The 17,055-nt window shown below is 24.7% G+C and overlaps 1 protein-coding gene across 5 annotated transcripts in view; it reads right to left on the bottom strand.

Moving 5' to 3' along the window:
• Nucleotides 1–21: 21 nt before the first annotated feature.
• The window catches only part of Ctps (CTP synthase), a 52,273-nt gene continuing 35,239 nt past the window's right edge, over nucleotides 22–17,055 (bottom strand). For all 5 annotated transcript variants that reach the window (XM_071187193.1, XM_071187196.1, XM_071187194.2 and 2 more), the window contains 12 exons: nucleotides 16,425–16,508; nucleotides 15,010–15,090; nucleotides 13,510–13,809; nucleotides 11,985–12,112; nucleotides 10,984–11,078; nucleotides 9,104–9,216; nucleotides 8,933–8,977; nucleotides 6,762–6,858; nucleotides 5,642–5,791; nucleotides 5,058–5,183; nucleotides 3,973–4,071; nucleotides 22–108 (listed from right to left, as the gene is read on the bottom strand). In XM_071187193.1, the coding sequence (XP_071043294.1) occupies nucleotides 95–108; nucleotides 3,973–4,071; nucleotides 5,058–5,183; nucleotides 5,642–5,791; nucleotides 6,762–6,858; nucleotides 8,933–8,977; nucleotides 9,104–9,216; nucleotides 10,984–11,078; nucleotides 11,985–12,112; nucleotides 13,510–13,809; nucleotides 15,010–15,090; nucleotides 16,425–16,508 (1,332 nt within the window). In that variant the 3' untranslated portion in view covers nucleotides 22–94. The remainder of the gene's footprint in view (nucleotides 109–3,972; nucleotides 4,072–5,057; nucleotides 5,184–5,641; nucleotides 5,792–6,761; nucleotides 6,859–8,932; nucleotides 8,978–9,103; nucleotides 9,217–10,983; nucleotides 11,079–11,984; nucleotides 12,113–13,509; nucleotides 13,810–15,009; nucleotides 15,091–16,424; nucleotides 16,509–17,055) is intronic.

Here is a 17,055-nt window from a genome sequence, read left to right as displayed (position 1 = left end):
CTATAAAAAAATACAATAATGTATGTCAAAAAATATTTATTAGCACATAATTATGTACATTTCAATAGAATTTTTATAAATTTCTCTGCTAACACTATTTTGCATGACCTAAAGAGAAAAAAATAGTATTTGTAAGCATAAAATATTTATTTGATACAATGTAAAACATTTGATGAAATTAATCACTAAAATGAGAAAAAAAAAGAAGTTTTTATGCCAATTTATATATTAAAAGGTATTTTAAATCTGATAGGTGAACTAAAATGTCAGAGTATAAAATATATTAACTTTTATATAATTTGTTAAGATCTCTTTTTGTTTCTATCTAATCATTTTCCTTTTTTGTATTATTTTTTGAAATTTCTTAATAAACAGGAAGAGGGGGGGGGGGTGGAAACACCGTAGATAATAGATTCAAAGATTAGAACGAAAAGTCTCAAAAATAGCAACTGCAAGATTGGTCTCTTAACTATAAAATCATAATAATTACAGATAAATCGTAATAGTTGGCACCTCAGACAAAACATTCCTACTATATTAGGACATATATAATCCAAAGTAATTGGGATGATACCTACTTTGGATCATAAAAACATAGCTGCCAACCTTAGGAATCAAAAATTAGGAACACTATATGTGACAAAATAATACGCAAAAAATTACGAGAATAAGACTAAAATTTAACTATTAAATAAAAACATTAATAGACATATATTTAAATACCGTAAATTAGTAAAACAAAACTAGAAACACTATCTTTTGTGGGAAATAAATAATATTAATATTTTATAATTAGGAATACCGGTATAATAATTTAAAAACAACCATTACCTATTAATATATAATTATTCTTCTCAAAATTATAAAACACAGGTAAATAATAATCTACATCATAAACAAATATTTCTGATGCAAGTGTTAAAATACTACAATAAATTAAAAAAAAAAATAATAGTTGTTAAAGATTCATCTTAGTGAAATGATCAGCAACAGCTATTGGAATAGTATTTCCTAATAAAAAGCTACTAAAAATTACTTACAATAAACACATTAAGCGTGGTTGCAGCGATCAGAATAAGAGATTGGTTAAAAAGCAAATATACTGCAATTTTATGAAAATTCAGATTTTTTATAAAAAATATCAGAATTGATTTAAAAATTAGGAACAAATCCAAAAAATTCAAAACAGTTGGCAGCTATGTAAAAATATTCAGATCAATTGAGATAATATCATTTTTCAATCCATACTCATCAATAAATTCTGAAACTCAAGTTTTGAGAATAATACTGCTACATGGTATTTAAAATAAAATTCGATTTAAACAAACTTCGATTTGTAAAACAGGTATAAAGATATTTTAAAATTCATTTACAATGAAGTATTTATAAATGATAAAAAACAAAAACAAAGAGATGAATGCAAGAAAAGAAAAAAAAGATTCAGTAGGGGCTGAATTATGACAGAATATTATTGAGTGAGGAGGTTAAAGGGAGAGGAAAAAATAAATACATATGCAAAAAGAAAAAAGGAATCACACTTTAATTAACAAAAATATTTGTAAATTAAGCTTCTACTAAACTTAATTTTTAAAAACTATTTTTTTTTTTAAACTTCAAATTTTCTACATTGTTATCTAGTACAGTGAAACCTGCCAAGTTGACCACCCTTGTAAGTTGGGCACCTGCATAAGTTGACCTAAATTATCAAGAACGGAATTTTTCCTACATAATATAACGAAGCAAAACCTTTGTAGCTTGACCACCTGTCTATCTTGTATGTTGACGACTGAAATAAGTCAATTTTGTCTAGGAGTATTATGAAATTCTATTCTAAAACCCTCATAAGTTGACCAGAAAAAAAAAAAAATTCAGAAAATTTTCTGTCATTTTTGCAATGTATGTTAAAATTTCACTTGTTTAGCGAAATAGTGTAAAAAGCTAATCAAAACCCTTTTGTGAGTTGGTCATCAGGGGAAACTGTAAGGGGTCAGCTTTTGACCATTTCTTTCATCCGTTCATTGAAAACAGGTGTGTTAGTTGAAAAGTTGCTCTTCCAGTTGCAATAGTGAGCATTTGAATAAATGAATGCTCTGAAATATGCTTTGATTCTTTATTTATGGTCTTTGATCTTTAAGTGTAGTAAATAAATTTTAAAGTGATCAAATAATTTTATTTTGTTAAAGTTTTCAAATTACATGTTTTCGTGTTCTGATATTTTAAGAAATTATATTTATTTAACACTTCACATGCACAACTAACGAAATAATCTTTAAAAAAAAATTAGTTAAATATTAGAATTATATGTATCAAATTGAAGTTCATTCAGGTTTAAACACATTTCTTAAGATATTCATTTGCATATTTTCTGAATAAAATTTTTAAGTCAAGTAAAAAAAAAAAAATATTAAATATATAGCAACATGATATAGGAAACGAAAAAGTAAACAATGACCCACCCCCTCTATATGTTGACCACTAAAACAATGCACCACAAGTGGTCAACTTACACAAGTTTTACTGTATTTAATTTGGCATTATTCACTAAAAAAATTTATCTAATAAAATATTACCAACATGATATGAATTGTTAAATGTTTTATTGAAAAAGTATAAACAAATTTCGCATTCTTAAAAAAATTAGAATAAGCTTAAATGATTTTGTTCCAGAAGCCAGTGCACGATTGCGCTGTAAGAAATTTAATAACTGATTTTTTTTGTTTTAAGAATGATTTTTTTTATTACTTCAATATGGATTAAGGCGCATTTGATTCTTAAGGAAATTCATATAATGAAAGATTACAAACAGCATGAACTGAATAGTTAAAAGCCTTATTTAAAAAATAAAGATAATATTGTGTGTATATTTAATTTACTATAAAAAGCTTTAAAATAATCTTACAGTCTGTTTTATTACATTTTATAACACCTTCTTACTTTTTTTTTTCATTATGAGATTATAATGATAACAAGCTTGAAAAGGTTTTACACTGCATTAAAATAAATCAATAATTAAAGCTGAATAAATTCAGAAATTGATATACAACATAAATATAACAGTCATGGGTGATTGTGACACTAAGTAAAAAACCCTGAAAATTTTATGCACAAAAACTCGATAACAAGATATCAATTTCTATACTAGTCATATTCAACATAATTTTTTGAGCTAAGATTTATAATTTATTTATTATTAAGATTTGAGCTAAGATTATTCCCTACCAAATGGTTATATTGAATTTTTAAATCACATAAACACGAATCGTGACATTGGATTTTAAACTTGCATAAATTCAAATCCAGATATTGATTGTATATTAATTTCTTATTAATACAACATATTGTAAATATATACAATATATTGTATATACAATATATTGTAAATACAATATATTGTAAATACGAATTGCCATATTGGATTTTTAAACCGTGTGAATATGATTCACAAGTGTAACTTTTAAATCAGTTAAATACAAAACTCGTTGTTTGACATTAAAATCATGTGAATATGAATCGTGCTGTTTAAAAAAAATCTGACAAAATAAAAAAAAATTGGTGTAAAAATTATGTGCATGAAAACGTCTCGCTTACGCGATTTAGTGAAAGTTTCGAAACGTAAATTTTAGATCACCAAACTCTTATATTAAATTTTAGACTGTGGTGAAAATTTTGTCGTTTTATAAGTTTTTTTCCGCAGAGATTCGGCAATAAATCACACGCCCTGCTCTTAGTTTCTAAGCCTGGAGGGATGATACAAAAAACTAGAAAATCTGGGGTACACACGGAATACAATCACTTTTGAACAGTGTCAAGAACAATAATTTTTTTTTTATTTAGTTGAATATTCAGGGAAAAAAAGAAATAAGAAGGAAAAATGTATTTTCTTGCATTATTTTGTGGAAGGCAAACAACAGAAATGAAAGAACTACTAAATTATAATAAAAAATAAAGATGGAAATAAGAAAGAATAATTACTTGTGATTGATGTGGGCAATGATTCATTTGCTTCAATTTTATTTTCTATTCTATCACATTCATCATCTGAATATATTGAATCATATTGAGGGATAGTACCTGCAATGAAATTCAAAATATTAGTTGGATAGAAGCTTGAGCAAATTTGAAGACCTGACTTCTTATTTTTTTGAAAAATGAAAAGCATTTAAATGGATAACTCTAAATACTTTATCACAGATAAAATTATTGTATTAATATCATTTGTTTTCAAATAATAAAAAAAAACTTAATATTTAATTATTTTTTTTTAAAACTATAACAATCTCTCTAAATTTTATTTGACACATCATGGGTCTTGATTTTGAGTTAGAAATCATTTATAAAATCAAAAACCATCTGTCACAAATAAAAAGTTATTAAAAAAAAAGAGCTTGAATTTTAACTTTGTGAACTGTAAATCAAAGATCAGGGGGGAAATGTCAATTTATGAACAATTTTCATATATTTTGAAACAAAATTCCCAGGAGAAAAAAAAATTTATGCTGATTCATAGAAGATCCTAATGCCAGTTAGTTACGTTTCATTGAGGAAAAAACACACACACTCGAATAGTGGGAAATTCAAAAGTCCTTCAAAAGTACTTCTTTATTTACTTAAAAGCATCACTATGATTAATAATTATTGTATATAGGCAATTGTTTCCCTTTATTTCTTCCATAACGAATTTGTGTCGCGACCCAGGCCCATACATTACACAATTTCCTTTTACACTAAAAATTCATTTAAATGAACAATTCTTAAGAACTTATAAGCAAATCACAAGAAACAAAAAACAAGAACAAATAAATAATATTATTTGGTTTACAAATAATAGTCTAGCTAGTTTGAGAGTGTTATAGTCTCAGAATTAAAAGAATATATAGTTTCATTTAAAACAATTTACATATTTACGCTCCTTCAGCAAATTAAATATTATATATTATTGATAACTTAATGAATATTTTTGAAAAAAAATTTAAAATCAACAAAAAATTAATAAATAAATAAAAAATTTAACATGAATTAACACTATAAAATAAATAAATAATATTAAAATATATCACCTTTTTCAAGAACATATTTTAGTTTATTGCAGGATGCTAATATGAATCCTAAGTAAGGGGGAGAAGGTTTCATAGGTCTAGACATATATTCAGGATGAAATTGAACAGCAACAAAATAAGGATGATCTGAAATGATAAACAAAGAATTAAAACATGTTATGTCTTAGATAATACAAAAATCAAGAAAGCGTGTAGAATTTTCAAAAATATTCTTAAATGGCAGCCTATCAAAACAGTTCCTGATTAGCCCTTTGATGCAGAATTTTTATAAAAGATATTTTCTTCATTATTTGTATTAATTTAGGTCAAAATAAGCGAAAAATATTATATTTAGCATTTAAATAATTCATGGTTTGGTAATACAGCATTGAGCACCAGCATCTCTTTTTGAGCCAATTTTAAATGGTCCAGTCAGATGAGCAAACCATCATTAATTTCAAGCCTCAATAAAGGTTAAATAATTATTCATTCAAAAGAAATAAAAATGATTAAACAAATTCCAAAAACAAATTTTTAAAGAAATTTTGATTTAATAATCCAAGTATTAAATAAGGTAAAACACTAAATAAGTATTTTAATATTACCTTGTAATTCTAAAATTTCTAAACGTTCACCAGTTTCATCTTCTGCAATAAATTTGAGACCTCCTTTTTCGATTTCAGGAACATAATTCTTATCCACTTCATAACGATGTCTATGACGTTCTTCAATGACATCTTTCTTATATAGGGATCCTAAAACAAAAACAATAGTCACATAATCAAAGGAAATTTTGGAACAAAATTATTTTTTCAAATGCAAGGTAACTTTACAAAATCATTATAATGAAACAAAGACTAAGCCTAACTAGCTTAATATCATTTAAAATGTGATTTTATGAAATAACTTTTTGAAGAAATAGAAAATAGCTCATTTGGTAAAGTGAAATTAAAAATGTGTCTTAAAGTAATTTTTTTTCGTAATGTAATAAAAAAAATTACCATTGAAAAATAAAAGACGATAAGTTAAATCAATATTATATCACTAAACATTTTTAACAAAATTGTTCCCAGAATATCAGCAATGAGTTTAATTAGTATTGCATTATGAAAATGTATTTAATTATTATTCTTTACAACTTAATTTTACAAAACATAAAAAAAAGCAACTTACTCAATATTGTATCCTTAAAAAAATGTATTTCAAAGAAATATATTTATTGCGATGAAACTTAATTACCCATGAAGTAGAAAGTATTAATTTAATATTATATCTCTAAGTGCCTTTTTTTACAATATATTACATAATTTTTAATGAAAAATGAATTTAATTAGTATTGTATCATTGAAGCTGGAAATATTATTCTTTACAACGTAATTTAATAAAATATTATAGTAAAATAAAATAAATTATTCAGTTTAACTTAAAATGTTCTTTTATAATATATAATGTAATTTTATAAAATATTATTGAAGAATTATATATTTGGTATAACTGAATATGTATTTCATAATTATTTTTCACAATGTAATTTTTTAAAATTTTATAAACCAGTTAAAAAAATTAATCATACATTCTTTTAAAACAAATTGTTAAAATTCAATGCAGTAAAAATTTTGAATGAACTACATAAGATAAGCTTATTTGTAAAACATTAAAAACTTTTAAAGTTACCTTGCAACAAAACTTTACAAAATCAACATCAAACCACAAATTTAAACTTACTTAGAATTGAATCATTTGTTTTGAATATTGTAACTTTTTTCCCAAGTCTCATTGTTCCTCCCATTATTCCAGTATGGTGTTCGGGCATCTCAATTATCTACAGAAAAGATGTCAAATATTATTTTATAAAGAAAAAAAAATTTATAAATTCACAATAGGGCTGAACAGTAATGTTAACATATTGCATATATATAAGAGCACAAAGCAACACTTGTTATTATTACTCAGATGGAGAAAAAAAAGAAATTCCTTACTTATTATACATGCTAGACTTTTACTTATAAGAATATTAATAGTACAGTAAAATATAAGACTAAATTCTGATGTGTAAAAAAAAAAGTTATGTTCTAACAATGTGTTAAATTTTGGAGTGTACACTTTTCAGTGTGAGGTAAAAAATTGCACTACCTTGTGAGTCAAGTTTTAGCAAGAGAGGATCGAGGGCAAATAGGAGAAATTTTATAGGTTTCTTAACAAATAAGGCATTGTTTTTAACAATTTTTTTCAGATGAATCCTATAAGACAATGAACTAACAGTTAAGAAATAATAATCATTTTAAATATAAAAACCACAAAAAACTAAGTCCAAAAATTACAAAGATTTTAGTGTAGAAAAATTATTCTTTGACTTGTATCAATTTACTCTTTTGATACACTATCTAGTAGACATCTAGCCATAAAAAATATTGCTTCTAATGTTTTTTTTTTTTTTTTTTTTTAAAATGAATCAAGATCAAGTACAAGTTGATAAGATAAACAATTTAACTATTAGTTTTATTTTATTCTTAATTTGTCGTACATGATTCAGCATTAAAATGTGCATCAAAAACACTTCACTTGTTCATGTAGCTACCAGATGTGTATGTAAGCACAAATCATATACTGTTTGCAATTAAAACCATGATTACCTAAAAATTATCGCCATTGTCTTATATTTGGTCATATTGCACTGAGAGTGCAAATATACATGAAAATAATGCCTTACTTGTCTAAATAGCAATGTCAACACTGTAAATAAGTAAAAAAATAGGATATATTATACCTAAAACTCTTATACTAGTAGAGTCAATGAATTGAGATTCATTTCATTTATTTAAAAATGAACGAACGCACCCGCACACACACACAGGAAACAATACTTCACTTGTATAGACAGCAACAACAAAAAGAAGTACACAGCTTGTTGTTTGACAAGATAACTATGTTCGTTGCATAAATAGGTATGAGTCAAACATTATATGTTTTTAACATGAAATTATTATAATTTCTTAATTATTTATCCTATTCCTTCATACTCATAAAAAATATCTAATCAGGACTGTACCTAACATCAGAAACAATACCCAATATGTCTAGATTTTACTAGTATTTGGTTCTTCCTTAATTTTCTTTTTCTTTCACGCAATTTTCAACCACTTACTAAAAAGAGAATGCTTAACAACTACTGACTGGTTAAAACTTTCTGAATATACAGGCTTCGACGAATTTTGGACTATCTTTACCGTACTATCAAAAACGCACAGTAACAATGCTATTAATTATTTTAAATACATTAATTGTGTACATATTTCACATTATGGTTTTCTGAACTAAAATTGAAAATTAAATGCATTAAGCATAGACTTAATGCTATTAAAAATGCCAGTATGATTATTTTCACTGTTTTTACGAAAACTGATAATCCTAGCTGTACGTTTAGAGAGAGTTACAAATGACCGAATGCTCAGTATTTTTAAATTTTTTTTTTATTTATTCACATAGTTTTAACATTTTGGGATTTACGAGTTTTAGACTGTAATACACAATGACAAAATACAGCAGCATTTATTTTTCCAGAAGTAAAAAAAATTCCAAACAATTTCACTCCACTTAGAATCCACAGCTGCAAAATAACTAGCAACCCCAAAAAATTTTGAAACTTTCCTAAAACAATTGCTAAAAGGAAAATATGCCATTTAATTTAAAAATAATGTTTTAACTGCGGAAAAAGTTATAAAAGGGAAAACTAAGAATATTTCACATCAAAGCTATAGAGAAACTAAAGGGCAATAAACAAAAAGGCAAAACAGCATCGAAATAGAAATATTAAAGCCTAAAAATTAAAAACCACATGATGTATAAAAATATATTGTTATTAATATATATATATATAAAATTTTAAGAATACATACAACATGCTTCTTGTTCCGCAATTCGCTATCAATATTTTCTTGACTCTAAAATAATTTCAAAAATATGGAAATAAATATTCAAAATTAAACATACTTAAACAATATTGCTTAACGTAACAGAAATATACCAAAATGTACATTAGTTCTTTAGGAACACAAAAATATACTTACAAGACCTTTTTTGCTCAATCTGTCTTGAGCAATTTCAAATGAATCTGCATCCTCCCACCCTACTACATTGCGAGCAAATTCCACAACAGCTAATTGAAAACCCAAACATATCCCTAAACAAAATAGATATACATATTTAAAATTCAAATAACTCCTAGGCATAAAAGTAACAAAGATAATTAGGAAAAATACTTAAAATACAACTTTTTCCCATGCATTTTCAGACACTATTTAATACTTAGTGACTTTTAGAAACTTAGTTATCTGATAATAGAATTTTTAAAAAAATTGGAAATATCATTCCATAGATAATTCTGGAGTGTTAACTTTGAATAATTTAATATGCTAGTAATAAAAAAATCTACACTATCAATGGTGATAATTTATATTTAAAAAAAAAAGCTGTGTTAAGTGCACTCCCCTATTCGAAATTTCATTTCTCAAATAACAGAAAAGGAAAGAAATTATTCTCTAAAAAGCTATCTCTGATAACACTGCTGCTTAGTACTGCATATATTTAAAAATTTAAGAGTATCAGTTGATTGGAATTTATTACAACATAGGCGAAGATTCCACAGGGCTTGAAAAGATCTGTCTCAAAAATTTTAAGTTTGTAATAATAATGAACTGTTACAAAAACTGAATTCATTTTTACTTATACAATTTTTCATTTAAAAAAATTTATTTTGGATCAGATAAATGCTAGAACAAAAAACATGCACTTGTTAGTTTAGATAAATGCAAGAATAAAAAGATGATTCCACACAAAATCTACATGTTATATTGCTTACTTTCAGCTCACGGGTATAAGTCGCAGATTATATAAAAAATATAAAATTTTTGGATTTTTTAAATCATTTGTTTCCAAGATATATAGTTTTGAAAATGATCTTATAATAAAAAACACCATTTATAATTTTACTACATTTAATTTTTATTTTATTTATTATTTAAAATCATTTTATAAAATATATATTAAATTTAAAGATTTTTAAAAAATAAATAAAAACTAGAATTAAAAATAACTAAAAAACTAGAATTACAGACATTAAAAAATAAATAAATACTAGAGTTCAAAATAATTTGCTGAAATTTAAAAAAAACCCCAAATTGAAATTTTATCTTTTTTCAGAAAAAAAATATTTTACTTATTTCCTATTTTGAAACTTCCAGAATGAATTCCTATTGGATCATAAAGAAACAATATTTTCTAATACAACAGTTACATAAATCAGGTAATAAAAACCAGATTTTGTGTTATTGAAGAACTGCACTGGCAAAAATGTGGCACATTCATGTAAATACATGATTTATGTATATAAAGTATAACTTATAAACAAGTGGCGAAAAAAATTTTTTTGTTGCAAAATGAAAATTTTGCTATACAATATATAAACATTAAAAAATATGAAGAAAAAAAAATTATAAGAGTAAGTGAGTATCCTAACTTATAATTGATTGATTAATTGCTGAGTTTAATAAAATAAAAAATATCCATACAATAGTGCAGATAAATATTTAATACTTATATCACAATAGCTAGCAATGAATATACAGCACTAAGCAAAAGTTTTTAAAAAACTCAGTGAAATAAAATCAAAGCATGCAGAAAATGTCCAAATCTGTCAAAGTTCATGAGGGAGGGGTAGAGAGACTTGGGCAGCGCTGAGGAAATTTTTGATTAAAAAGTTTTTTTTTCTTCTATTTATCATAAAGCTAAACAAAAAATATTTAAAAAATTATTTGGACTGTAATAGACAATGCAAATCACCAATCAATAAATTACTTCTACAAATTAATTCTGTTACAAAATGAATAATTAAAAAATATAAGTAAAAAGTAAAATAAAAATGTATTTTTATATACTTAAGCAAGAGTACCTAAAAATGGAATTTTATTTTCTCTGGCCCATTTGATTGCTGCCATTTTTCCTTCAGACCCATTAGAACCAAATCCTCCAGGAACTAAAATTCCACTGTAAGAATAAAAATAAAACAAACTATAAACATTTTTATTATTTTTTTTTTATTTGGAGTAAGATTTGTATGCTAGTGTTATGTTTAAATGTCAGGATTTGAATGTTAAAACAAATAATGTTGCATCTTTAAGTTTAAATTGTGAAAATCAAATAACAACATACCAATATTCTGTAAATGTAGTTCATATTCAATCAAAATGTTAAATGTAAATAAAAACAGCTAAAATAAGATAAAAATTTAATATAAATGCAGGAATTAATTTAGCTTTTGAGTATTTGTAAAATTTAACAAGGAGAAATTTTACTTTGAAGTATAGGTATGCTGGTTTTTAAAGTCAAATACCCTTTGAACAAATGCGAATTTCATAAATGGCAAATAGTGCACTGTAATAATCTTAAACACTTAATATTACTAAAATAAAGTTTCAAGATTTTGAGGAGCAGAAAATGGCATATTTTGCTTGATTAAACAAAATGAAGTATAAAAAAATAGTAAAATAGTTATATAATAAACTTTCAAATATATATATATTTGAACAAGTAAAACTATAGTTTTATAATGCATTTTAATGTATTATGCTGATTCAATAAAAATGCGTACTATATTGAAAACAATAACTTTTCCTAAAATCTGTAAGCATAAATTACTGTAAGTATAGATTACTTTCAAATTAGTAACTGTATAGTAATTACTTTTAAAGACAGGTTGTGTAATAATTATTTAACAATGGTAATTAATTTTAAAATACTAATTGTTCAAATATTTTCTAATTACTTTGTAATTACAATAATAATAGTAATTAACTTTAAAGCACCTAATTATATACTAGTTTAAACTTACACATCTGTAAGTATAAATTACTTATTTAATCTTTGAACAAAATGTAATGTGTAAATACATACTCAGCTTTGCATAAATTTTGCCAAGCTTCATGATATCGCATGGTTTTTTGAGTGAGAGTTTCAAGATCATTATCTGTTTTCGGACTGCTTTCACAATCAGGTTTTTCAAGATCAGCAGCAGCAATGAACTATAAAAAGAGAAAGTAATTAGCGTCTTAATATTAACACTGACTCTAAATTTTACAACAAAATTTAGATGTTGCACAGGGGTAAAAAAAGTAGATATACAAAAGAGAGGAAAATTCAGTAGAGAAGATAGACTTTTAGGCAGTGATATATATATTAAGGAAGAGGTAAGTAACTATTAAAATGCAATCCTCACAACAATAGAGAAAGAAATTATTAAATAAAACAAATGATTTACCTTATAAAAGAATGAAGTTAAAAGAGTGTATACTCCACTGATTTTTCAATGGGGAGGAATGGGAGAAACTTGGTGTATCACTCACTCAGAAAAGAATAATAATAAATAAAGTCAAATTTGGACAGTTAAAAAGGGAAAAAAGGTGAGGGCAAAAAAAATCTTTCATAGCGAAGATCTAAAGAAGATTTTGACCCTAGTTAAATGCGAAAAGTTGAACTGCGAAATAGTTGACTGGAAAAAATGTTCTAAAAAAAAAGCAAAGACTCATCTTGGGCTGTCGTGTCACCAATGTTGATGATTTATATGAAGTTGAGTCTTTCAAATTTTTGATTGATAATAATTTATCAATGGTCATAAAAATATTTACTCTTAACATGTAATTAGAATTTGCAATCTCTGTGTTTATTTTCCAGCTTATAAGTAAGAAGATTATTTATTTGATTTTTAGTTTTGAAAACTAAATTACAGCAAATATAAAATTTCAAATATTACAAAAATATTAATATAAGAATATAAAATTTAAAGTGTTATCTAATTTAAACACTAATATATAAAAGTTAAAATGCAAAATTTTAAATGACACAGCAATTCACATTAATTATAAATATTAATATTTGATATAAATTAAAAGTTAAGTAAAGTGTTAAATTTTAAATGTCACAATAATTCACATAAATTGTGATATAAAACTTAAATAGTATTGTTTAATTTAAACATTAATATTTTATATAAATTTAGCTAAAAAAATTAAATGCGAAGCAATTCACATAAATTGTAGACTATCAATTTTTTTTTGTAAAAGACAGATAATGATTAGAAGACAATAAACCTTTATGACTTTTAATGTTTACAATACAATACATGATGAAACAAATTTAGTAATTGCATTAATGTACTCATAACACACAATTCACATAAATTGTGAATACTAATATGCAATATAAAACATAAATAGTATTATTTAATTTGAATATTAATATATGATATGAAAGCTAACTAAAAAATTAACTGATTTAAGCAATTCTCATAAATTGTAAATCTATCATCTAAGTTTTTTTTGTCAAAGGCAGGTAATGTTTAGAAGGCAATAAACCTTTTTGACTTTAATATTCACTAAACAATACATGAAAGAAATTTAGTAAATGTGTTTAAAATATTTACTTTCAAATTCAACTTTACACTGCACTCTAAAGTTGCGTGCTGCAAAGCTTTTATGACAGAAGCATAGGAATCTTCTAAGCCAGTATATTTTCCAACTAACGCAATTTTTACTTCATTTATATGATGATCCATTCTTTGGACAAGTTTTTCCCATTTTTTAGAAAGATTTTTACCTTCTTCAGATAAAGTTAGAGTTCTTAGAGGTAGCTGTAAACGATCATGGAAAAATTCTACCATTCCTTGTCCTTCCATAAACATTGGAACATGATATACAGATTTCACATCATGTAAGCACACAACCTATAAAGAAGAATATTTAAAAGATGGATGAGAAAAAGTTGGTTTTAAAAATTATAACAATTTCATCTAAAATTATCACAATAAAAAATGTGTTAGAACTCTCCGAAAAAAGTTAAAACTTTCTGATAAAACCACAAAAAATATTTAACAGAGATAAAAACTGTTGTAAAAAGAAAATTTGCTGTTTTATATTTAATTTTATTCTTTCGTTATGTATAGAATAATTTATAAGTAAAATAAAGTGTTTAAGCATAGACTTGGAAAAAATTGAATTTTTTTTTAATAAATAACACGAGTTAAAAAAATGAAATTTCAGTTTACCAGCTCTGAGCGTCACAAACATATAAAAACATTGAAACTCTTGATGGGATTAAACTAAAAAACAATTTTGAATAACTGTTGAAAAAAATGAGAAAAAAAAACATGCTCCCTATCAAGATAGTAATTGAGGTATATATGAAAAGTTTTTACTCACAGAAGTACAAGAAAAACACTCAACCTTTTCAGGGCTTAAAATTAATGATGACCTTTAATCCAAGACCACTAAAATTTGACTAGGAACATCATAAAATATATAGTCTACGGACTTCCAAAAAAAGCTTTCGACGTTAAAGGAGGGTGTGCTGTTTTGATTTTTGTCCCAAAATAGTATATTTCATGAAAATTGTGAATGTTACACATTCACTGTATTTTTCCATTTGGATTAACCAGATAGTAGAGAAAATAATTGGTGGATAAAAAACAAAATGGTGGATTCATATGCAGCTTTGCCAGGAAGAGCTACAATTTATCTATTTAAAAAGTGCACATATTTTCAAATAAAAGCAAAACTTCAATTTCATTTTTACTTAAAGTATAATTTATATTCCACTAATATTATTCTGGACTTCTTAAGTTTATTTGAAAAATACTTTATAAATCAAAACCATATGAAATAAACACCTTTTTTAAAAAACTCATCTAAGTGAACATGTACTTAGTTTAAAAAATACGAGAAAAAATTTGCTAAATACGCATTTAAGAAACCATTTATCAATTTACATTGCTAAAATACAATCTTTGTTACGTATGTACTCACATCATCTTACCATAGAGAAGCACCTAGCCATAATTTTCATGATTTATATTTTAACAATATATAATCTTTACACAATAATGTTTTTTATTTAAAAAAATAATAAATCGATAAAGTTAACTTACTTGTTCTGGTGGTACATGGCAGAAATTTGAAATTTTTTCTTTGACAACTTTATCAATGGGATTTTCACTCCTACAAACAATCTTGAGAGAAAAATAATTCAATAAGATATTCAAATTACATAAAGAGAAGCATTATATAAATAAATTACATTGTGGTCTTGCAATAACAATATCAACCCTGAAAATCATTAAAAACTTTATTATCTTGATCACTTTAAATTTTAAAAATAAAAATTATTTAAATTCTTAAGTCAATTAATTATTAAATTTTCCATAAGAGATTTGTGTTTTTGCATTATATAATTTCAGATAAATACCATTACGAATGAGTTTCTGATCCATGAGATTACAAACTTTATTTCATACTAACTTTGTCATGCAACCTTAAAAATTGCAGTCATAAAAACTTTTACGCAAAAGTTATACTCTATAAAAAAGTGCACTTTTAGATGCATGGACAAAATATTCAAAAACTTATTAGTGAAAACGTAAAGTAAATATGAGATTAAAAAATTAAGCATTTAGCAAAACATAAGATTTTTTCGGCATTGAATTATAATAAGTAATAATATTTATATTTAAACTTTAGAACTTTGAGACAACAAACTTGATTATGATTATCAAACTAGGAAGTTTGATAATCATAAATGCTAAATACACCAAATGTAAGTTCTATTTTGTACATTGTTTTAGAACAAGCTTTAAGTTTTAAAAAGAATGTAGAATAAATTGTGTAGTATGTGTCTTCAAAGTGTAGAATGCTCAGTAATATTTTTCACGGCTACACAGTAGTATTAAAGAAAATAAATATAAAAAAAATTCAAAAGAAATGTAAGCAAATTAAAGGATAGAAAAAAATTTTAAGGTACCAGCTTAGTATTTGCTAAAATCAACTCTAAGTTTCATAAAGAGTTTAAATCATAGTTTTATTAATTCAAAGTAATTTTTTTTAAGTTTGGGAAGACAAATCAAGTGCACAATTTTTAAATTTAACTCTTATTCAGCTTAAAACTCTTGAAATTCAAAGATTAACTTCTAATCCTAATTGGATCTTCACTAAATTTCAAATCACAGCTTGTAAATCAGAAAATTTAAATCTCATTGAATATTAAAACAGAATGTTTATTCATAATGAAGGTTTATTTAACTTGATTTCAAATTTGAGAAATAGGACAAAAAAAAAGTACAAAATTTAAAAAGTTTTAGGAAAAATCCATTCATTAAAAAATTTTGGATTAAATATATATATATATATATATATATATATATATATATATATATATATATATATATATATATATATATATATATATATATATATATATATATATATATATATATTGCATAATAAAAATCTATCTTTGTTTATAAGAAAAATAATTAAATGCAGGTATATTAAGTATAAACCAACTTACTAAATCTGGTGAAAGTCCTAATCCTCTTAACTCTCTCACACTGGCTTGGGTAGGCTTACTTTTATGTTCACCAGTAGATTTTGGCTATAAAATAAACAGTAAGGAAATTATTGTAAGCACCAGAAGCCTTTAAGAATAAAAATGAATTTTTTAAAATTAAATTGAGCATTTTTTAGAAGCTCTTTTACCAAGGAATACAAAAAGCCAGCATTGAAGTAATACAGCAAAACTCCATTTTTATGCTGTCTGTTTCATGTTATCGCATTTCCTAATTAATTTTTTGCTTGTCCGTGAAACTGCCTATAATGTTAAATTATCCCGGATTTTACATTTCTGTTCTTAAAACCCCCACTTTATATGCTTCTTTTTTTTTTTTTTTAACAGATCAAAATCATTTTTTCGCTACAAAGTTCGTGCAAACTTTTTCTCAATTTGCTTTTTAAATTTTTTTACTTATTTTTTTTTAAAAAAAGAGACTTGTTTATTAGCTGTTTGTAGCTTGTTGCCTTCTAATTTTCTTTCTATTCTATATTAAACATTTTGTTTGTGAGAGAAATTTTCTCCTTGTGTCAAAATCAGACAGGTGGTAGGATAGGTAAAGCAAGGGAAGGTGGAAGGTTAAAGGAAGCAT

This window comes from Parasteatoda tepidariorum, chromosome 9 (assembly GCF_982258835.1).
Source record: "Parasteatoda tepidariorum strain Cologne lab strain chromosome 9, Ptep-v5.0, whole genome shotgun sequence".
NCBI lineage: Eukaryota > Metazoa > Arthropoda > Arachnida > Araneae > Theridiidae > Parasteatoda > Parasteatoda tepidariorum.
The sequence above is the reverse complement of the archived record's forward strand: the minus strand, read 5'-3'. Positions and strand labels throughout refer to the sequence as shown.